We start from the raw sequence: 24,955 nt of genomic DNA on the forward strand, positions 1-24,955 counted from the left end.
AGGAGTCATAGTCTTCAGTGTTACCATAAATACGGTACTTTTGAAGAAATTTAAACTTTTCCTTGAGTACCTTTTTCAGAGAGGCATTGTACCATGGTGGAAAGTTAGTAGCTTTTATAACTTTGTGGGGAACATATTTATTAATCACTTCATTTAAGCAATTATAAAAATTAAATACAGCTTCTTCAACCGAATTTTTTTGCAAGAGTTTATCCCAGTTCAGATCATTTAAGTGTTGCCTAATGTTTACATAGTCGCCTGCCTCAAAAAAGTACTTCAGTCTCGGCTTGGTTGGGAGTTGCTCGTAATGAACACTTTCAATTATTATGTCAAGGGACTTATGGTGAGGGTCTTCTGGCACTAGTGGGTCGTCACAGGAAGAAACTCGCAAGCCTTTGTTACAAAATACTAAATCTAGAATCCTGTTATTTATGTTACGGTGAAGATTATATTGATTAAGATTACATTCCGATAATGTGTCAAAAAAGTAAGTTTGTGACTCACCTGTTACTCCGGAGTATTGCGGGTATGTGCTACACTCAAGGAACCAGCTAACGTTGCTAAGGTTAAAGTCACCCGTAATTAAAAATAAATCACTTGGATGTGAATTAATTATTTGTTCAAGATTATCTGTGAAATTAAACAGTTGTGAGTTATAAGAATTACCATGATTTTCGCTACAGAGGTATACTGTGCATACGTGCATTTTACAGGTTTTGTTACCATTCTTAAGAGTAACGGTTATCCACATGTCTTCAGCCGACGAGGACCACTCCGGGCGGTCCACCGCACTGATTTCGCGACGTACAGCCAGCAGTACACCCCCTCCGTATCTCTCTTGGGTAGCAATATAATTTCTATCTCTACGCCAAACCATATAACGGTCATCAAATAATTCACTGTTATATATACCATCATGCAACCAAGTTTCAGTCAATGAGATAATATCATAAGATTTAAGCAATAGATTTCGCTTGAAAAGATGGGTTTTTGTGCGTAGACCTCGTGTATTTTGATAGTATATATTAAGATCAAATAAAGCCATTATTGATAGATAGTAATACATAGCTTAAACAAAACTAGTTGAGGTATTTACAGCGTAATAAAAAGACACTATTCGAAGCCGAAATCCCCGCACATATAATATGTAGGTACCAAACATAATTGTTTGTGAGATTATGCTTATCTAAAATAAGAATTACATAGCCCACGATACACGCCATCAGACAGGCGCAAAGAAATGAAGAAAAACGCAAAAATGATTTGACTTTTAAGTATATAAAATCATATGATTTAAATTGTAATTTTGTTACATTCTCGGCAAGCGTACAATAGACGGTAGTAGTGTAATAACTAAGTGTAAGCGAATCTATTCTCAGCAATGCACGTGCGCAAGCGATAATGAGCGCTATGACATCGCAAACGCAAGCGCATATCGGCGTTAGCTGTGCACACCGGTGTAAACTTACGTGTGATAACTGAATGACTGCCCCGTTCTCGTTAGTTATTAAGCTCGGCAAGAGGTAAGACGAACAAAAGACACTGGTTATTAATATGATTCTCAAACTAATTATATTATTATATTTAAATAATCTTGAGCTAAATTTTAAGTAATTTTCAAGAGATCCTTCTCGCCTTTTATAAAAAATATTGGTGATGTGTCCGATTTCCTGGCCATGATTTTGCAGTGTTTGACCCAGATGTACTTGAAATTCTTCTCCTTCGCCAATTTTTTTGCTTTACTGAGTAGGTTTTTGTTCCGTAGCGTCAGATGATCGTGAATATAGAAATCTCCCGCAGCACTGAAACCCAGGCCAGACAAGTTAAGATGCTGCTTATTACGGCGCGACGAGGCAACTAACTCCTCCTTAGTGTAGCGGTTGTTAAACGCGATGATTATGGGTTTCTCAACATTGGGTATTCGCGTTGGGATTCGCGCAATATAATTGATTTCTTCCTTTTTTATAGGAGCGTTGCATATGACACCAATTTTGTGGGCAATTTCGTATAGATTTTCGTTTTTCTTCTGAGGGATTCCTCTTATTTCTATATTGTTGGCTCGTGCCCATTGATCTCTATCTTCTAATTCGTGATGAAGCTTAGCAATCTCAGCCTGGAGGGTGGGTACGTCCCGAGCAATATTTTCAACTTTAGTAACTCTTGTTTCCAAGGCTTGGAGTGTCACTGAAAAATTATTTAAGGCCTCTTGAACCAATTCATGTGACTCTTTTAGATCCTTCAAATCACATTTAATCATTTTCACGTCTTCTACCAATGATGCCAGAGGAGCCAACTGCAGCACAACATCGTTCAGCTGTGCTTGAATCCTGTCCAACTGGTTAGTTAGAGGGGAAGGTGAAACTGGTGAAGGGGAGAGGCCAGACTTGCATTTTGGGCATCGCCAAGAGTTCTTCCTGTCTCCTAACTTTCTGTATCCTCCTTCTGTGATCCCAGCACAAGAAAAATCAAAGTGCTGTTTACAAAGACTGCACACCGGTCCATCTGTATGTTGCAATCCACAACTAGCACACGTCACCATTTCGTAGGTTTGAGAATCACTGGTTTCGATAGAAAAGCAAACAAGCGTGTATTCTCTATTAGCGCCGAAACGAGACTGCAATACTATTATGTTTACAATGCAGAAATAACAGTCGTCGTGTTGGTTCGATGGTTCACGCCAAATCATAGGACTAATGAAGTTCAAGGGATCTTGTTATTTTTGTATAATTGCAGACTCCGCACACGTTTTACACACTATATTCGATTTACAGGGCTTGTTGTTTTTTTCTTAAGGCCGTTGATAGTACTCCATGTAGGCATTTTTTAAGAGGTCCGACACACTTAAAGGGATTTTTTTTTAACTTATATTTGCCACAAATGTGACAAAATCTATTTGAATTGTTTACATAGTTCCTTCTAGACGAAGCCACTGCAAAAAAGAAACAGAAGAAACTAGTAAGACGATGACGATACCGATGTCAATAGTCAAATATAGAGTACATCTTAAGGGTACCTGTATCTCTTAAACTAGAGCTGCTAGAAAAAATCTGAAGGTAGATGTAGGGTAGACAAGCGAGCTTAAATTAGTAAACAACAGTTAAAATATCTCATGCAACAAACTAAAATTCGATTTGGTTGTGCAGTATTATATATAGGACATACGTTCCCGCGTTCCTTTCATCGTTCCCCGCTCTTTTCGGCGGCGATCGGCGCGGCGAAAGGCCGTCTGACCTGTACCTCACTCGGCGGTGGCGTGATTATACTTCACGACGATATACACGAAAAACACGTGCAAATGGGCTTGAAGACTTCTGTGAAGATCTGTGCATGTGATTGCTGGTGCATTTTGCCTGGCGTGCTGTTATAATTCTACTTCCAAACACTTCTTTTCAGAGCTAAAGACTTCTTGTTTCACGAACATTAAAACAGCTCTTTTCAGAGCTATTTACTTCCTGTTTCACGAACGCTTCATGTGTCTTTGTAACGGTAATAGTTTAAGGTTATGAACGGTAAAGGTATTTTGAAGGTAAAGGTATCGGTAAGGTTAAATATTTAAAAGGTAATGGTATCAGGTAAGTTATATTACTACTCAAGTAATAATAGTTCGATGTAGTAGGTAACCACAAATAGAAAATCTCTGTTGCTGCTCTCACTCGCTATTAAAATGAAACTGGAGCTGATCGTATTTGGTTATAATTTTATTTTAAAAATAACATATATGGTATACAAATATATATGTGTGTGATAAGGATATTATTTACTTTATATAAAAAAAGTTATTTATTCTTTTTAAATTATTTTTTCGAAAAACAACTTGAATAAAATTGCTAAAAAAAAGAAAGTTTTGGACACTCATATATGTTGATTGAATTATCCTTTGCGACGGATATAACCTTGGTACCGTCCGAACTAAATTTGACGTCGCAAACCTGAAACAAATGTACAACAAATGTAATGTAAGTTATCAAATAGAACAAAATGTAACACAGTAAAAATATCTAATAAATTAAAAAAAAAAATCAAAGCTCTCATATTAGACACGTGACCCTTACTTGAAAAAATATTAATTATAATTTATTATACCCTGCTATTAACGCCAATGAGGGTAATGTAACTTTACTACTTTCGCGACAGTTAACTTGTCATTTATTATAAGATCAAGTAAGTCTGAAGTGCATTCCATCAGAAAAACAATGAATTTCTAATATTTACTTACGTTCATGTTCTACGATAATCCAAACTGGTTGGTGTGCCGTCTAATATCATGAATCTAATTTTACGATATTAATTTGATTTGAAAATACAAACAGTTCTTGTCTTTATTGTTCACTTTTTTCCTTGGTACGGGACTGATTTTCTATAAAATACTTTGAGGAGAAGTTTTTTCCAATTACCAATTAAAAGTATTATTTTAATTAACTGTACATACGCTTGTTTTCGTTATTAAAAAATAACAGTATTTGTTTTCTTAAAGAATATAATTAATCAATCTATTTGACTTACTTTTCCTACGTGTTCCTGGAAAGTCTTCAAAACCTTCAGGTCCGCGGCAAGAGCGATCGTGACTGCACCATCAGCAGTCGCTATAGCAACCCTCGTATTATCGGGACTAAAACATACACTCATGACCCATGCATTCAGTTTTAGACTGCATATCGTTGACTCCTCAAAACTGTTCAATGAAACACTTTTTTACTATTTATTCTTATAGCGAAACAGTATCAGGTTCAATTAACGGTAGATATTAAATAAATAAATCAAAATAAACAACATTTTAATCAAAATTGTAAATTTTTAGAGCACTTGGATAAATGAATTAAACAAAACTGAGCATTTCTGTTTAAATTACGAGCACACTCTGAGAACACGGGACGCTTTTTTTATCACAAAATTCAACAAGATTGCATCAGAGAAGAAAGTCAAAATGTGTATGAGTACATTTATTAATACGTATTCCATTTTGATTTATTTATGTCCGTAAGAAAGATAATTCAAAAAGGTTATCCTGAAAATATTATAAAATAACAAAAAAATAACAAGAGATAACAGTATTTTGACCAAAAATTTAAAGCCTAACAAGTACAGATAGCAGTCAAAACTTACGCTCATGCTAAACTAGTAAACATAGACTATGCTTACTAGCTTAGCATTTAGCTTTAATATTAGAAGATGAATTCGCGGAATAAGTATTGTAACTAATAGTAAAAAATGAAAAGTGAAAATTTGGAAGTATTAAATATTCTATATTATATAATAAAGCTATATTTGGACACTATTATTTACATGTAAAAATGGGACATTACTTGTTTAAGGCCTATTTAATCGTTCAGAGGCATGAGAGTGTCCACGAGACAACAGTAAACTGTTCTATTGTGGACACTGTCATGCATCATCATCGTAACTTCGTAAGCGTGGTAAAATCCCCTATTACAATTTTAAAACAACGTGATCAACCATAGTTCAGTTTATTTCTGAGATCACAAGTGCAAACTAAATAATAATAATAATAATAGTTTTAATACCACAAATAATAAAAATAGCATCCACATTAGTAAAATTATTTCTTGTATTTGTATGTGTGTAGTATAAGCAATATTTTAAAGAATTAACACACACACACATATAAAGAATAATGACAACTTAACCAATCTTAATATTATAAGCGTTTAACTTACGTATCGAAAATTTTAACAAATCCATCGTTGGACCCGGAGACTAATAAATGTGAGGCTGGCGAGAACGAAAAATTTACACAACGCACAGTTTCTTTGTGTAAATTAAGAGTGTGTAATAGCTTATGTTCATCGCAAATGAATACTCCAAATATGTATACATTGCCGTCTACAGAACCGCACGCAATGTGTTTGCCGTCATCACTCTAAAAATTATAATAAATTGATACAAAACATAAATATGTACGATAACGATTAAGTTTACGAGTTACCTTATTGTCTGGATTATTTTTAAAAAAGGAAATTGTAATCTTACAAGTTCATTTGAAAGATACAGATACAATGTTGCTTTGTACTGTTTGAGACATCTTCGCTATTTGTAACAGAAAGTAAAATCAGCTATATATATTTTAAATGTCTAAATCTAACATCTAAACTATCTAATTAAAATTATTAATTATCACACACAATAAGTTAACAATATAGCTTACAATAGTATTTACTTTTTACATTTAAAAAGTAATATTATAGTAACTTAACAGTATATGTGTATATAAATAAGGTGTTCGACTTCAAATAGGGGATTCTGTAAGTGTAATAAATGATGTTCACGTTTAAATAGACGAGATACTTTGATATACTAATCATTAGTTATTTTATTTACTGTAAACAGACAAAATTAATATATTTACATAGACAATTGTTAATTAATAATATAAAAATTAGAATTTCTATAATGATTAATAGAAGTATTTTTTTAATTTCTTTAAGTTTTATGACAATTCATATCCATAGTTATATTTTAACTGTAATATATAAAATTACACAAATATCTTACCCATGCCAAACTTAACGCTAGCTTTCCATTAGTAGACATTTCTTTCTCCACTGTATTATTTGCAATGTTCGTCATAGTAAGATTACCATTGTGTCTTCCCGACAAAATGAAATAACCATCAGATGAAAAAGCTAATGGCCAAGCATCTGCCGACTCGATGTTAATTTTCTTTATCTTTCTACCTTTTTGTAAATCCCACAGCAGTATTTTCGAGTCCAATGATACTGTTGCGAACACTACAAAACATGAATGCATATAAGAGGATTGCGTGGATGTGGTAATAAAAAGCACTAATTACAATTAACTTATTATAATGAAACAACTTTTTCAGATTTTATCGCCGTTTATTATGTTTTTTAAATGAACCGAAACCTAGCAAGCTGCGATAAAATCCGAAAATCTCGTTTCATTATAATGAGTGCAATTCTCGTAAGCATTAAAATACAATAAACTTATTTATTTGATGGTTTTACAATGAGTGGGCAGCAGTAAAAACGATGACAGACAAAAAGTAAGAAAAAAGACAATACATGCGCCTCCTATGGCAAAATAACAAACTAAAAATCGAGTGTACTTTAGACCACATGACTGAAGCAAAACTTCTTCAGCATTAGGCCTACACAATAGGTCTGCACTGTGTCCTAAATATGTGAAACGTAACTAGCTATAAGAGGAAGGAAATATGTCCTCTCCTCTTTCTCTCTTGCTCTATTAGTCTCCCCCGATCACACTTTTCGTAACGCTCTCGTCGTGCATTCACCAGCTTACTCCCCAATTCAAGCGTGCGTAAAGAACAAAAAAAAAACAATGCATATTCTTAAGACTTCAACATACTTAAAGTGGCATTAAGTTATTTACTTCAGAAATAGACGACTATATATATGTTAAAGATACTCATATTTAGAATAAAAATAGTCAGAAAGCGGTCGTCCATTAATCACGCGAGGTTCAAAACGGGGAGTTTAGGGGGAGTCTATTAAATAAATAATTAAATAAATATCTTATATCATACACACCTGGTCGTCAGGTCCCATGTTAAGCATCTAAATGCTCGTGATACAGGTAACAGCCGAATATTATAGCTAAACATTTTTTTTATAAATATACATAGAAATAATACATATATAAATATACATATTCAGGCGCGGAACAGTAAGCAGGGTTACTACAAATTGCGCCAACGGGCTATCATTAGGATGAAGGCAGGGGCTGCAATGAGATATCACGTGATTTATTCTTTGTTGAATGCGTGATTTCCCAATAAAAAAGAAAACAACTAAAAAAACTCACTGCCATCTTGATGTCTGTCTGTAAATTTGTATCACGATGCTTAGTGTTTCAAAATATTAATCAGATTATACCTGTATTCAAAGATAATACTGTGAATATTTCGATATACTTTGCACAATATACTTGCAGTACAAAAATTATGAACGTTACAATCAAGTCAGTGTCTAGTCTGTGATACTTACCACGGTTCTTTGAATTCACGTGACCTTTAACAAGGCCTTTCGGACTTACTGCTATGGAAACTACAGCCATAGTGTGTCCTTTTAGAGTGTGTAAAAGTTCCAAGTTATTGTTCTTTATCTTCCATACTTTTACGCGACATTCAAGTCCTCCTGTGATTACATAATCATCGTAAATCCTACAAAAAATATTAGTATAAGTAGGAGTAAGGATTTACTTAATTATTTGTAGTACTTGAACCATGAAAATGTTACAATTTTTTCAATTGTGAAACTAATAGCTAATTACATTGACCAGAAAGATGGCTAAAAATCAATTTGTTACTTGAAAGTACTAATACACATACTAAACAAATAACAACATGGGACATGTCATCTTAGAACTTTTGACTGGGTAGACCGATTTCGATGATTTTTTTTAAATCGAAAAAAATCTCATTAAATTTTAATTGAGATCTAACCAGTACTTTTCGAGCTGTATCTAATAGTGCGTATTTACTAGACTACTTTTTCGTCGACCTACGTTGTGTTATACTGCATGGCTTTTCAACGAGTACACCGATTTTAATAATTTTTATTTTAATCGAAAGCTATCATATGGTTCCATATAAATTTGATCGAGACATAATGACTACTTTTTGAGATCGTCTTTGATAACGCAAATTTAGTTGACTAATTTTTGCTCTACTTACGTTATATTATTTGTTGATTTAAATAGAGTCAGTTTTTTTTTTGTTATCGGGCAAACACATTTGTAACTAAAATCTATACTTGAGACTCCTCGTCTAAGACAAAAAAACCAACTTCAATTTTCATCAACAATTCAAACAACCGACCGTATATACTGTAATTATATTACGTACCAACTGGCGTGAGCCAACCGTACGCTCCTTCTACGGTGCGAACAACAGCTTAAAGATCTAATCTTGAAATCAAAATTTTCTTTGTTTTGTTCTTCTTTAAAATCGAAAACAAATAATTTAGTAAGTAGATTTATCATATGAAAAAATATTAAAATAAGTTTTTATGATTTTTATTAGCGTCATTGTTATTAGTGCACTTTATCGTAATATCCTCACCACTTGGTGTAAACAAAAATAATTTTTCTCAATTACCTTTATAGTTCTCTTTTGTAGCTTTTCCATTCTACTGACATTCTACGTGTCATTGGTTTCGCAATCAAAAATGTTACAACTGTTAAGTTGGCCACAATAGAAACTAACACAACAGAAAGCCATTAAACCTAATTAAGTAATTGATTGAGACAAAAGAAAAATATAATAATCGTTACTCAAATTACACTTGAATTTACGACGTATATAGGTATAACACATTAGAATATTACTAGAATTCCAATTCCAAAATAAACATTTTCTTCCTACCGACTTCACGTGGAATGCTCATGGATGAAATTAATATTGTCAAGATGAGAATAAATTTGAATAAATTTTTGTCCGAGAAAACTATCACCACGTGTTATATGTTTCGACAAAATAAAAAAAGGCTTAGTAAATCTTAATAATAAAAAAAAAGAAAAATATAACAACCGTTACTCAAATAACATTTGGATTTAAGGCCTATATAGGTATAACACATTCGAATATTACCAGAATCGGAAACAAACTTTTTTTTCACCGACTTCACGTGGAATGCTCATGGGTGAAATAAATAATATCAAGATTACAATACATGTAACTAAATTTTTATCAGAGAAAATTATCGCCACGTGTTATATGTTTTGACAAAATAAAAATGTCGTAAGTAATTCTTAATAAAAAAATCAAAAGAAAAATATAACAACCGTTACTCAAACCACATTTGGATACTGACAGACGTGCTCAAAAAAAGCATGCTAATAAGCTTGCTTAAAATTAGCATGCTCTGCAAACTGTTCACATTTGCCAGAAACAAGCATGCTTGATTTAAAGCATATTCCTAAATAGGCATGCTCAAAGCAAACGTACGGACAGACGTGCTATTTGGCACCAGGCTCTCGGCCAAAATGGAATGGCTTCGAATTGTTGATTTTTCTTACTTCGGCATGATACACAGATCTTAGGTTTTTAATTTTAGTTTTAATTATTTTCATTGTTAAACTTGAATCATTCATGCCCTTTAATAAAGCCTCTTAAGCATTATTACGAGCAATATTATTTTTATATAAAGGAGAAAGTGTGTTCCACAGACATTCGTAACTTCTATAATGTGACACAAAAAGCAAAGTTTTTTCTTCTCCCCAACGCGACATACTGCGGGTTTAATTTTAATTAATTACATCAATTTTATTAATTGCATAAACAGTCGTCCGCCGCAGATCGAGACAAAATGGATAATAGCATGCTAATATAAGCAAACATGTTCAGACGTGCTCGGAGCACGCCCCCCACCTACCCGCGCCTCAGGTAGCATGCTCGAAAATCAAACGTCGTTTGATTTTTGAGCACGCTCTAAATAAGCATGCTCATTACATTACACACGTGCTACTAATAAGCACTTGCTCAATAAAAGCATGCTTTCGTGCTAGTAATGAGCACGTCTGTCCGTACCTTAAGGCCTATATAGGTATAACACATTCGAATATTACCAGAACCGGAAACAAACTTTTTTTTCACCGACTTCATGTGGAATGCTCATGGATGAAATTAATAATATCAAGCTGACAATAGATGTATCTAAATTTTTATCGCCACGTGTTATATGTTTCAACGAAATAAAAAATATCGTAAGTAATTCTTAATAAAAAATTTAAACTTTTACTTACCTTGAACATTCTTTGCTTTCCACTTTCACACAGGCACAACAATAAATTGGGTCATTATGTGCTTTCTTAACTTTTTTTAGGAGTGAATACTAAAAGATATAAATGTTTATAAATATTTCTCATTTTAAGTAGTCGTATTTAAACAAATTAATTAAAACTAGACCTAAAGTTATTTCAACAGAATATTTACTTACACCTCCAGCCAACATTTTGCTTTATGTTTAATTGTATTAAATTTATTAAAAAACAGCGTACTATAACAGTACTAAGACTAATTAAATAATAACTATTAAGTAAACAAAAACTTCACGTACAGTCACGTACAGTACTACACTAGTAGCCGACAATTTCAAATTGAACAGTTAATTTTAAAAGACAAAGAGTATAAAAGAGACTATAAAAAAAAATGAACACAATGTTGGTACACTGCAATAATGTCATATTATTGTGGTGGCATTCGTTTCAATTATGTTGGTAGTATTGAAAAATAGTGTTGCCGAAATATTATTGTACCGGAATTGTCGATAGTTTTGGTGTCCTTTTGCTTCTTTGAAATCAGTATTGCCATTCTATCGACTTTGTCGCTAGATTTAGGGGAATTTATGAAACAATTTATGCCTCAGGGGAAAAAATTTTTAGTTACTTCTGGATTTCAAAAATCTTTTCGTAACGCTCTCGTCACGCATTCGCCAACTTACTCACAAGTCAAGCGTGCGTAAACAAGTTTTACTCATTACTCAGTATAAAACATATTGCATATCTAGTCTATTTGTCTACTGATGATATACATTTCTTACTTTTTAAGCCTTTTAAATTTATTGTTTATTTCATAATATCTTATTATTATTTTTACCTTGCTTCAATTTTACAGTTTATTTGTACAGTTGTGATTAACCACGACTTAACTTTTTCTTTCAGAATCCAAAATGACATCTTTTAAACTTATTTTTTTTATTCTTTTCTTTAATAAAGTAGTATCTTGTGTTGACATAATAACTTTACTTAATATTCGTGAAAAAAACGTGAGCGCACGTGAAAAAAAAAATAGTTACAAAAAATGGGTCGGTGCAATTTTCGTGTTGTATGAAACTTGAACATCGATTGATTTTAAAACATTTTTAGGTTAAACCAACTATTTCAGCATATATACATATACATATATTTTACAATTATATTGAAGTTGATACTTGTAATAAACAAAAACGTATATAAAAGGTTGAAAAAATTTCGTGTTGTCATATTTATCTGGATTCGAAAAAGTGACACGTATGTTCGAAAAGTACACTTTTCACCAGCTTTTTACATATGGCCTTCAGCTGTGCTGTTCAGCAATTAGACTACAATTTATATGTTATGATCACTTATTTAGGTGTGCTAAATCAGAAAAAAAAAACAACCCAATTTGACTCGAGTTGAAATTCGTACAAATCGAGGTAAAAATAAATTCAATTTAATTGTGTATAGGGACGATTATAATTAACAGAAGTTAGTATGAGGAAAAATAAAAAATAAATTAGCTATGTGTTAGCATGAATTTCTGGATTAAACAGTTTTATCATAAAGTATCATGTGTTTTGCCCATTGTAACGCCGCCCCCGGTCGATAGCGGAATCTTGCCACGCGACTCCCGGGATTATCACCTGCACGGCGAGACAGGAGAGTACCTGAGCCGAACTGCATTTGGAGCTTGTGTGAATTGAGTGCTCGACCCCGCCCATATACATACATTTTTTTTATCTACCTCACCGGGTTAATTAATATAATAATTTTTTTTTTAATTCATGGTACCCTGGTTTCATTTACATCTTTAATAGACCAGGGGAACCGTGACACTGGCGCCCAACGTGGGGCCAGTGTCACGGCTATCGACCGGGGGCGGCAGGAACGGGTAGTTCAAAACCCGGCGGAGTGCACTCTCGTCGTTGGGGTTAAAGGGTTAGGTGAAAACTTCCAAAATTGGTGACCCAAAAGTCGAACCCTGAAACGCGCCATCAAAATATAAAAATAAGTGTTCCAGCACTATTTGCAAACATCCACGGCACTGCGTTATAAAAGAAAGCACCTAAATTGTAGTAGTAGTGCCGTGGAATCATAAAGCCAGAAGCGAAGAGCAATATTTAAAAAAAAGGGTTAATTATTAATGAATTTACAATTTTTAAAAAAAAATATTAAATATGAGGGTAGAATTTGAAAGATGATGAAATCTAAGAACATAATTTAAATGAGATTTATGCTACTGAATACAAATATTATATTTTACATTAAGCATGATTTACTTGCATTAAAACTACATAAATTGCCTGCGATATAAAAATACCTCTTACCCAGTTTGGGGGCGATAAACACTGACACTATATATATTTGTTGAATCGAGACAACGCTAAGCAAGGATCACACAATTTTAGTAATTACGGTTACGATGCTTAAATATATATTAGACACCGTATTAGAGACCGTAATAAAAGGTGTGATGTGCGTTAACTACTTTCCTGAGACAAAATTCAAAAAATGAATGACGCGGCGGCGACCAGTACTGCCGTTTTTATAACCCGAGACAAAAGATTCATTTGAATTGTTGAAAAGATAAAATGTTGCCCGCGCGAATATATAAATGCCGGTTGATGAATTTATATTATTTGTTTGTTGAGAAAAAAAAATAATTTATGATAAAATTGTGTTTTATAAATTACTGTAGATTTTCATGCAAGATTTAATTATAATAAATTAATGTTTTTTTTTAAAGAAAAATCATTTCACGTATTTAAAATATTACATTTAAGCATATTTTAATTCAGCAGCACAAATAATGTACGTATAACGTTACACCATAGTCACCACGCTGGGCAGGCGGGTTGGAGTCGGCGGTCTTTTTAAGTTCCAAGGTGGTAATGGAACTGTGTTATCCCATAATCGCCTCTTACGCCTTAACGCTGAGGACGATGTAAGCGAATTTTATAGGTCGAACGTATATTTGAGCGCTGTATGCTCGTAATATGGTGGTATGATAAAAACATGCAGCTATGAGGGTTGTGAGTAAATATTTCGCATGGATTGGAGTAAAACTTAATTTTTTTTAATATATAGATTAGCGCTTGACCGCGATCTCACCTGATGGTAAGTGGAGATGCAGTCTAAGATAGTGCGCGCTTGCCTAAAAGATGCCTATTTACTCTTGATTTGAAAATATCCAATTCAACATGGTTTGAGAGATCGGATAGTTTATCAATATGACATTGACAGTTGTTTTTTTAAATTCCCGCCTCGTTTTGATAAAAGCCACCTCTGACCAACGTATATTTTGTGGGTGAAGTGGGCACGATGTGGTTGTGAACAGTGGCATCATCTATGACGTCGAGCGATCGCTCGCAACGACTATAGGCCTTAGGTCACCTTAGGTGGAACGATAGATAGGGCGTTGTGGACGTTAAGTGGAAAGTACCCATGATCTTATGTCAACGTCAAACTGAATTTAACTGATCGTGATTACAGTAAATCTGAATTGTTTTTCGCACTTGCGTTTGACTTGCGTAGCACGTTTGTTTTCCGTTTTTCTTGTCTGAGTTTTGTTTGTTTATTTTTGGAAAGATGGGTAAACTTGATGTTGCTATTTTGCGGTATTTAACTCCTGAGGATTTTCGTGTTCTAACAGCGGTAATAATTTGCACTACATTTACAGTAAATTGTTATAACCTAGTTACGACTTTCTCTAAGTTTCAATTTTTATAATGTGATAAAAAGGTGGAGATGGGAATGAAGAATCATGAACTGGTGCCCGGCTCCCTCGTCGCATCGATAGCTAATTTACGTCACGGCGGAGTACACAAGCTGATGAAAGATTTATGTAAACACAGACTTATGACATACGAACGTGGAAAACATTGTACGTACTGTCATATATAATATTCTTTTAAATATGATAATATTAATTTTTTTTTATAGAATGATAGGCATGCGTTTGACCACTATTTCACCTGATGATAAGTGAACATGCGGTTTAGGATGGAGCATGCTTACTAAGAAGTAACCTAGGCTATTATCTACATAACTGGCCTCTAATTTATGGGAGGTTAAATTTTTGTTATTTCTGACCCTACTTTAACTCTGGTGCTGCAGGAAGTGCACTCATGTTCCATTCCACGACTTTCACACATTGTCGAACAAAATGTACGTAAAAACGATCTCTACTGCAAGATCAACATACGATATGAATCGACATTTAACGACTAACAAATAAACACTTTTAAACAAAATAACGCGTCAGACATAATATTCTAATAAAATTAGTAACTGTGCTTGCTAGAATATAGGTATAGAAATGCGAAAAATACCCAAAACCGAATTGGAGCACCCCACTGTCCACGTGGTCTTGGTCTGCCCTACCCCTAGAGTGTTTTTTAAGCCGGAGACGTGAAGGGAGAGCAATCCTCGACCAGCCTCCTCTGCAGAATGGAGCATGAGTGAGCGTGCTTTCACACGCAAGGGTGGAGGGGCTGCACATCCCGCAGCGCCGGAGCCAAGCGTTATTCTAACCTCAAAGGTGGTAGATTAATTTGAAAAAACGAGTGTGAAATGTGAAAATAACGTGTGAAAGCTACGAAATTCTTCTTCTAACCTCAAAACTTTAACCATGGATATCTCCATAACCATGGGGTTTTGAGGTGTGACAGTGTTACCTTGTATAGATTCCCCTACACCCTCCGCCCTCCACACCCAAAAACCCCATAATTCGGTTTTTCTAATTCAGATTTTCCTAGTCTAGATCTTAGCCTTTAAAAATAATTAATATTATTAAAATAAAAGATGTGTTTGCGGATGATAATGTTTTGATAGAAGTTATTATTTGTTGGATTTCCATCAAAGAAAAAAATAAGGTTACATCTTGCACCATAATTTAGTCACTGGGTGTTATTTCTAATTATGGAAACTATAGTGTGCGACAACACATAATTGTTTTACATCATAATGTGTATAACATCTTAATGTATGTTTGTGATCTTTCCGAAGCATTATATAAATACTTAAAAGTGTCACTAGCATCTGCTGTAGGGCAACCTCTGTTAAAAAATACGATAACACTAAAATTAGAAAATATTATTTTCAAATATTTTAGTTAAGGATAGAGAATATAAAATAAACCCATAATTAAAAAGTAACTTCTGTTTTAATTTTTGAAAAATGTTTGAATTTTTACTATATTGTAATCAATCTGAAAAAAGAATTTACTATAGTACGTTCAACGAGCTGAGATACCAAATGTAAACAAACTAAATGCGAGGTTATTCAACTATGCAGTTGTAGTATTTTGTAACCTTTTTTTTACTTACACAAATTTATAAAATGTAAAATATAATTCTATTTTGATAATTACTTAATTAAATATAATTAATTAAATGTGACTATTTATATTAGAGTTGATACTTCTTAAATAAAAATTGTCAAAATATAAAAAACACCCCGAGCGCTTCAGGACATGGAATGAAATAAAAACAAATAATACAAAATCAAAGGGCTGTCTGCGATCCAAATGTTTTCAAAGCCAGTTAAAATATCGTTCAACCTTGCAAAGAGACGTGCAGCAGATAGCAAACAAACAAGATAGAAAGAGATAGACTATATTTTGTTTGTCCTGTCGTCGCTACGAAAATTTATGTAATTGTGTAACGTGTAATTAGCGTAGTATTTGTGTAACGTGTAATTCAATGTAACATTTTGTAATTATTTATTGAGAGATTTTTTAATTTTTTCAGATGATGGGTACCGTTTGACAAATGCTGGCTATGACTACTTAGCTTTAAAGGCCCTCACAAGCAGAAAGGTGATTGCTTCATTTGGCAATCAAATCGGTGTTGGCAAAGAATCCAATATATACACAGTGGCAGATGAAGATAGGAATCCCTTATGTTTGAAACTTCACAGGTATGTTACTACTAGTTGTACCCCGCGGTTTCACCCGCGTTAAGAAAAAATTTACTAAAATATTATTTAGCCTATAGCTTTACTCGGTAAATAAACTGTCGAACACAAAAAGAATTTATCAATTGGAACCATTAGTTCCTGAGATTAGCGCGTTTAAACAAACTAACAAACAAACCAATCTTCAGCTTTATAACATTTTTTTTATGTAAGTGATATATCCACGGGCTTATAATGCCCGTGCTTCTGTCATTCCATTTTTTTTTTTTTTTTTATTTAAACATGCATCGGTACTTCACTGCAACTTTAGATAACTTAATAGCTAGCCTTAGAATCTCATTAAAAAAATTGACGTGAGTCCACTGATCAAGACTATTCTACATATTTTTTTTATAGTTATTATTTTTATTATATTTACACTTATTTGCTAACTACAATATATATGTACACTTATTTTCTAGCTACAATATATGTACACTTATTTGCTACTCACAATGTACACTTAACCTATGTTATTGTTAGCAGTAGTTTTTTTATGTTCTTAGAAAATCTTTTTATCCATTTTACTTTTTTTTTTAATTTTTATTAATATATTATATGACTAATCCTATCTTATTAAATACATATATAAAGCCTTATCGTTGCTTTATAACTTAGTACATATAGTCCAAACACGGCCGCATATAAAAAAAAAAAACTAAGTTATTTAGACAATTTTGATACAACCAATTTAACAAGTTTTAAAACTACAATAACTACCCATATCAAATGATTGGATATGGATTTTAATGAAGGAAAAAGTTGGGCGTCTTGTCGAACTGTTCGTAGATAAAAATTACGTTAAAAAAATCAATATGACTACTGAAACGCTATAGTTTTTTTTTATTATTTTTTTTATTGTATTGGGTTCGGTTTTCCGCATTTAGACGCAAAGGTGGTCCATTATGCGTGAAAAGAGGGCTGACTAGTTCAGCCAGCCCAGCTCCTTCCAGAAGCTCAGAAGCCTCCTGGGGCGTTCACAGGCTTCTCGGAGCGTCCTTATTTCCTTAAGGATGGTAGCCCGGTTTGCGGCCACTCCCTCGCATTCCAGGATTACGTGGGCGGCTGTTTCTTCAGCAGCCAGACAGCCCCTGCAAAGAGGGCTGTCTGTTTCATTCATGGTGAATAAGTCCCATGTGGCCGGTAATCGTGCCAACAACTATTCTGATGTCCAGACAGTTAAGACTGAGCAGTCGGCACGCTAGGTGCGGTGATACTTCCGTGAGTATCAATTTGGACTGTCTACAGCCGGTTTGGTTTGCTCAAAGGGCATTGTGATTTGCACGTGTACGTTGCCTTACCCATGAGCGCAGTTGTCCAAATGGTAGCGGCAGTAGGATGGTTGGGCCGGCAACCTTTGTATTAGATCCCTGTCTTGCAAGCTCTTCGGCAGCATCCTTTCCACTGGAGGATTACTTCATATGTGAGGCTAATACTTCCAGGGTTTGATGACATTCGTATATAAGACTAGAGTTGGTCGAATTGCTCCCTAGTGCTTTAAGTACGGCCATGCTGTCCGACAGAATACGGATGTTGCAATCCCTAATGCCTTTGACAGGACGGCGGTGGCTGCATGGGCTATCGCAACACACTCACATTGAAAGATGGAGCTGTGTTGGCCCAGCGTTAGTGATAAATTGATATTAAGGTCTTGTGAGTACACTCCGGCACCCGTGCCAGACCCCATTTTGGAGCCATCCGTATAAATGTGGACCTCACGTAAGCCGGATTGGTCTCTTTCAGCCTCAAATGGTTGTATATGGTACTTTCTTTCGAAAATATGTTGTTTGGGAATCCTATCACACGGAGCAGCAAGTAGTGGCTCATAGCTCACAAGGTTGCTCCAAAGTCTATTGTGTGGACCCTCCTGGTTGCACCACAAGCCGAAGTGTTTCAGCCTGATAGCTGACATAGCCGCCTCTTGTTGTATAAACAAGTCAAGCGGTGCCAGGTCAAGCATAACCTCAAGAGCTGCCGTGGGGGCGGTACGCATGCAGCCAGTGATTGCAGAGCATGCGCTGGAGCTTATTTTTAACGGTTGTAAGTTCTGTTCTCTGCCACCAAATTACCGCACCATAGGTGATTATAGGCCTGACAATAGTTTTGTAAAGCCATAGAGTAATTTTAGGTGATATGCCTCAGCTTTTGCCGAGGAGCCTTTTGCATTGGTAGAGGATTATGCTGGCTTTGTTGATTTTTGAGTTTAATTGCCTGTTCCAAAGAAGTTTACTATCTAGGGTTACTCCAAGATATTTGACCTCCTTGGTTAGGGCAAAACTGGTGCCAAATAATTTAGGGAGTTTAAGGTTCCCTAAATTCCGTTTATTTGTGAACATGACAAGTTCCGTCTTTGCGGGGTTCACTGTTAGTTCGTGGTCCATAAACGCTATAGTTTAAAATAGAAATAAAAAATCTAGATACTGCAATATGGGTAGCAAATTAAAGGACGCATCATGAGCATTTTAAAATTATTTATCTATTTAAAAAAGTACAATGAGTTTTTTTTCTTACACCTAAAAGGAAAAAAAATACTTTTTCATTATTTTAATATATAAATTTCGCGTCACGTTATTTGTCCGCGATGGGCTCCTAAACTTATTAGTTACCGATTTTAATCAAATTTGCACACCGTGTGTAGTTTGATCCAACTTGGAAGATAAGCTTTATTTTATTGTAACATATGTAATTATTATATTTAAGAAAAAAAAGACGATACGAAGTTTGCCAGCTCAGCTAGTTCATTATATATAACCGACTTCAAAAAAGGAGGAGATTCTTAATTCCCGTGTCTTTTTTTACTGGGTGTTTGATGGTTCTTTTTTGACCTTTCGGTTTGTGTTTGTCACGTGGTCCCATATAATGATCAAAATATGATGAGTACTTTTTGAGTTATCCCTAAGAATGCCTATTCAATTGACTGTTTTATCGACTACTTACTTCGTATTATTATTTGTCGTAATAATTGAAGTCGATTTTTTTTCGTTTGTAAACAAATAAATTATTGTATATTTAATTTCAGGCTAGGTCGAACATGCTTCCGTAATGTAAAAGACAAGAGGGATTACCACGCTCACCGTAACCGTGCCTCGTGGCTTTATCTTTCTCGTATCTCTGCAACCAAGGAGTTTGCGTACATGAAGGCGTTATATGACAGAGACTTTCCTGTGCCCAAACCTATCGATTTTAACAGACATTGTGTTGTCATGGAGCTTGTTTCTGGAGGTCCAATGTGAGTAAACTATATTTTCTTTTATTTCAACCCCAATTTTTTTTTAATTTCTTAATATAGAGATTCTATGATAATTATTTTTTTTATAATATAAGGTAATAAGGTACTTACCTCTCAAACATGTTTAGCCTGAAAAAACATTATCTACCAATTTCGAAATATCGAGCTCCGCCAAATGAAAATAAAAACATGACAAATATCCCGATTTTAAATAATTTTAGTAAATATTAAAATTGACTGTTATATTTATTGGTTTCAGGACTCATGTAATGGCAGTTGACGATATTGAAGGGCTATACGATGAACTAATGTCTTTGATAGTGCGTTTGGGGAACTGTGGTGTGATACACGGTGACTTCAATGAGTTCAACATAATGATAGACAATGATGGACATCCTATAATCATTGATTTCCCTCAAATGGTTTCAACAAAGCATCCCAATGCTGAGCTGTAAGTATTAACATAAAACTTCTATTTACATAGATTGAATAATTAGTTTTGAGATATTATGACTATCTAAAAGCGTAAGTGTCAAACTGTCACAGATAATAAATAGTACATTTCATTTGTATTTGGTAACAATCAAAATAAAAAATTTATTTACACACAATATTTTTTTATGGAATTTTAATTAATTCAATATATTCGAGTTAACTCGTTGCAATTATGTTCTATAAATTTCGAGGGAAGTTTGAGTGCTGATGACTGTATGAGTGAATTAATGTTTGTGTTTCGTGAGGAAGCTCCTACCCGTAATTCAGTGTATCAGTGATACAATCTGTTCCAAAGAGGAGATTTTAACTTCTCTGACGAATCCCGATAAGGTTGACCGCTGAATCAGTAACTTGAGAAAACATAGCTACTGTAAAGTAGCCAATTAACAGTAGCTATGTTTTCTGAGCTTTATCAAATAGAGGAGCTCTTGAAGATTACTGCACCATCGTTTCAAGCTATTTTACATGACCATCTTCATGTGAAAAAATTGCACATTATGGGTACCCCACCATTTGACAGCGGCCCAAATTAAATGTCGCAAGAAATAAATACATACTACGACGGCTTTATTACAACGAACGTTCGTTTAGATTGTTGAAGCTGTGGATTTTTGAAGATGAAGAAAAGTCTTTAAACAGCCTCGATCAGTAAAAAAAAAATAGTTGTCGTATTCTTTAGCAGCAGAGGTATAATTGAGAGGATGTGTCTTGATGAACGGAGCACTGTTGCTGCGAAATGGTACACAGAGATTTGTTTATCTTAACTGAAAAATCTGCAGCGAAACTTCCGTCTCGACACCTAAAGGGTCCATCATGATAATGCACCTGCACATCGCGCCTAACAGATTTTTTAAAGTGGATCTAATTCTACTATATCATCATACAGTCCTGATGACTGGACTCTTCCCAATGATAAAGGATAAACTAAAAGGTCAATGGTTTGCCAGTGATGAACATCTAGTTCAAGCCTTAGACTCGGCGTATGAGGAAGACTCTAAAGTAGTATGGAAGAATATTTTTTATGATTGGTTTCGGCGTATGTAAAAGTATATTGCAATTGGTGGAGATTATTTTGAAATACTTAAAATTTTAGGTAACAAAACTCAAAACTTTTCTAGTGCCCTCTTTATTTATAATTTCAAACTACTAGCTATAGATAAAATGTAAGATTAAAACTTTTCCACTGGAAACATATGTTTTGTTCTATCTGATGATATATTATTTTAGGAAAATGAAAAGTTAATTGAAAAAAAAATAATTCCTTTATTTCTGGGGCGCTTTTTTGGCCATTCAAAGCCACCGCATAGCATGTTTTAATTACATGTTTCTCATTGGCCTTAGTCCGTCTACTGCAGACGACTTATACAGTGTCAGACAGACACTGTGTCGCCTAGGACACTCTTCAGGAAAACTCAGAGTTGCCTAAGCTCTGCGCCACCATCTCGACCTCACTGGCTAGGCCCACAGGAACGACGAGTCGATACGTGTGGAGCCAGTTCGGCTGCAGGAGTCTTTCGCATTTTAGAGCTATGCCACGAATGCTTGACAAACGCCATTCCGGGTTTCAAATGAAGTTTTCCTTCTCTAGGACCCCGATGATTTTGGGCCAGGTTTATTCTTTGGTCGCCTTTTACGACCCCCACAGGAAAAAAGGGGGCGGTGCTATTCTACTCTGCCGACACCACAAGTACTTTTTAAAATTACAGAAATATTAAAATATGAAGATCTAACTAATATTAAGCTTCCATACTTGTCGGATTTCTAAACCTTAGTTAGCATTTTGTTTTACAATATATGAACAAAAAAGTCTGCAGATTTCAAAATTGACACATTCATAAAGAGGAAAATATTTCAGAATCTTTGTAAGATTTTAATACTTATTAACAGATATTTCGACCGTGACGTCAAGTGTATCAGGGAGTTTTTCAAGAAGCGCTTTGGTTACGAGAGCAGCCTTTATCCACGTTTCAGTGATTTGCAAAGAGATGATCATCTCGATGAGGAAGTAGCTTGTTCTGGGTACAAGCGGACACACCACATTGAAAATGAGCTGTTACAGGTATTGTAGAAATCGTACGTGCATTTTGTTTCAAACTAAATTTAGTATTGAGATAGGACACAGCAAGATATAATCTGTTCGAAATCTAGAGTAACCTGACTGGGGAATTACCTCAATCATACAGGAAATCACAGCTAAATAATACTGCTCTCAAGACTCAAGTGGTGTGTGAAGGTCGAGGGTGGGGTCGGCAACGCGCTTGCGATGCTTCTGTTGTTACAGATAGGTTGTAGGTAGTAGGTCAGCGCCTAGTCGTACAAAAACGCACTTACCCTGTAACATCCCATTCATCATTATTATTAAATTATATGACAATTTATTAAATTAATAATTTCTCACACAGCAAATTACAAAGAATCTTAATTAGTAAAATGTGTTAATATTGTTATTGTTTTTTATCACCTGAAAGGTTATTTGACTTCTTATCCTGTTTGGGTTACCACAATAACCTGTGCTTAAGATAATCAGACCTTTTCCGTTCAATTTAAAATGTATCTATACCAAAAAAATGTGAGTGGCAACATTAGGAACAAGAACATTTGAAAGATTGGTTCATTGTTTATGACTGTAGTATGATTTTTATTTTATTCAGGAAATGGGTATTGATCTCCAAGTAAGCGATGATGATGAGAGTGACACTGAGGACAGTCAAGAACCAGAAGAAACTTCTAAATGTTCAGAAGATGAAATCACTACGCTCAGGCGCGAGGTAAGATAATAATAAAAAAAATGTTAGATGTAACTAAATAAATATATAGATAATGTAATATTGGTCTAAGAAAATAAATAAATGAATTAATCAATACATAAATGTTACAAGTAATTTATTAAATTAATGACTGTAATTTTTTTACCTTGAATTATAGAGGTAGTCAAATAACTAAGCGGCATTATCTCAATGCTCTCTTATGTAAGGTTATACAACAAGCACTTGTAGTTTTTCTTATACTTATTGTATGTTGCGATAGAAATATATTATCGCTTATTTAGCGTAATTACTAAAGCTTAAAACAAGCCTAAAACTTAAAACTGGCAATTTAAAACATTGTTCAGTATCCCATTAAATTTAAGTTAAATTAATATCTGATTAAGAAATGTATTATTTTATTATAAATATGACGTAGTAAATGTGGTAAAATATTTTAACTATTTATTACGTTTCGTCAAATTATTTTAAACCGATCTTTCTGTTAATTTATGGTAAAGGATTTGAATTTCAGTCATAAATAATACACTAGTTTCAATTATAGCAAAATTACAAATAAAAATTAACAATACTGTGATTACATATTTTATATCATTCTTAAGTATAAATAAAATCCTAACTAATTTTTATCAGGTTGAAGAATCAATACAGCGAGATGAAACAGTAGCAGTACAAAACTTAACAAAAAACACAGAGACTCTATCAATAAACAATAAAATCGAAACAGAAGAAGTACCAACCCTGATACCAGCAGAAGCATCAAAAGAGCAGAGACCTAATGAAGAACAAGAAGACAAGACATCACAAAAGTATAGACTAGCAATGATCGAAAAAGCGTTATCAGATGTAAGATCTAGTAGATCTTACACTTCTGCCAGTACAATAGCTCCGGAAATTGTAAAGCAACAAGTTAAGAAGAATCTAGAAGCGAAACAGAAGAGAATGGAGAGGAAGAAGGCGATAGCAAAAGGAGAAGCGAGTGCAGTCACTAGACAAAGAAGAGATAATAAGGAGACCATAAGAGAAAGTCACGGACTGTGGGGGTGGGCAGAGTGATTTGAAATTTATAATTTGCATAAATTTAGGGACACATGAAAGATGAATCAATAAAAAAATAATTAAAAGTTAGAAATCAGCTAGATCACCGTATTCAAATTAACAAGTAGTCACTAAGCCCTTCAGATAACGTATTGTAATTTACTATGAATTGGTCAAGGGGCGTGGCGTATTAATTGACAGCGAGGAATCACTTTTCCTAACGCGAATAAACTAACTAAGATAAGATTTATTTGGTTAAATATCAAATTTCTAAAGCACTATTTTTTGGTTGAAAAACCTCTTTCATACGTTGCCATGTAAAAATTTCGTGATAAACTATCTCGAACTATCGTGTATCAGACAATATTTATTAAAATATTGGATTACAATATATTAAAATGGTATGAATTTGTATGTTTACAAATATGTTTGAGTGGAGTAAATGTTTATGTTTAATATACAACTTGCTTTTCTTTAATTCAATAAATTATCTATCATATCTCCGAGTTCGTTCGATTCTCGCCTCGAGTCTGAGTAATATATTTATACCTATATATACACATATGTTTCCTTAACTGGATTATTTTATAGAATTATGGAATGGGTGGCCTAAAAAAAGCTGAAAATTTGTCAGCAATCAAACACTAAATATTCAACACGTGCTTTGTGATTTAAGTGCGAATACATTGAATTTTTCATTTAGTTTTTAGTATATTTCGTGATCGCAAAAAATGTG

The 24,955-nt window shown here is 34.1% G+C and overlaps 3 protein-coding genes across 3 annotated transcripts; 1 reads left to right on the top strand and 2 right to left on the bottom strand.

Moving 5' to 3' along the window:
• Nucleotides 1–1,606: 1,606 nt before the first annotated feature.
• On the bottom strand, nucleotides 1,607–2,539 carry LOC123659266. The gene has a single exon (XM_045594514.1). The coding sequence runs from the start codon at nucleotides 2,537–2,539 to the stop codon at nucleotides 1,607–1,609; it is 933 nt and encodes a 310-aa protein (XP_045450470.1).
• A 1,228-nt stretch (nucleotides 2,540–3,767) lies between these two features.
• LOC123659267 (WD repeat-containing protein 61-like) lies at nucleotides 3,768–11,308 on the bottom strand. Its single transcript, XM_045594516.1, has 7 exons — nucleotides 11,254–11,308; nucleotides 8,843–8,921; nucleotides 7,983–8,158; nucleotides 6,511–6,746; nucleotides 5,676–5,878; nucleotides 4,504–4,672; nucleotides 3,768–3,929 (listed from the first exon to the last, which is right to left on the bottom strand). The coding sequence occupies exons 1-7, from the start codon at nucleotides 11,306–11,308 to the stop codon at nucleotides 3,828–3,830; spliced, it is 1,020 nt and encodes a 339-aa protein (XP_045450472.1). The 3' UTR covers nucleotides 3,768–3,827.
• A 2,939-nt stretch (nucleotides 11,309–14,247) lies between these two features.
• On the top strand, nucleotides 14,248–24,682 carry LOC123658830 (serine/threonine-protein kinase RIO2). Its single transcript, XM_045594128.1, has 8 exons — nucleotides 14,248–14,391; nucleotides 14,479–14,620; nucleotides 16,488–16,656; nucleotides 19,712–19,921; nucleotides 20,181–20,372; nucleotides 22,304–22,475; nucleotides 23,068–23,184; nucleotides 23,815–24,682. Exons 1-8 carry the CDS (start codon nucleotides 14,326–14,328, stop codon nucleotides 24,235–24,237), a joined length of 1,491 nt encoding a protein of 496 aa, XP_045450084.1. The 5' UTR covers nucleotides 14,248–14,325; the 3' UTR covers nucleotides 24,238–24,682.
• Nucleotides 24,683–24,955: the final 273 nt, after the last annotated feature.

Source organism: Melitaea cinxia, chromosome 13, assembly GCF_905220565.1.
Source record: "Melitaea cinxia chromosome 13, ilMelCinx1.1, whole genome shotgun sequence".
Taxonomy (NCBI): Eukaryota; Metazoa; Arthropoda; class Insecta; order Lepidoptera; family Nymphalidae; genus Melitaea; species Melitaea cinxia.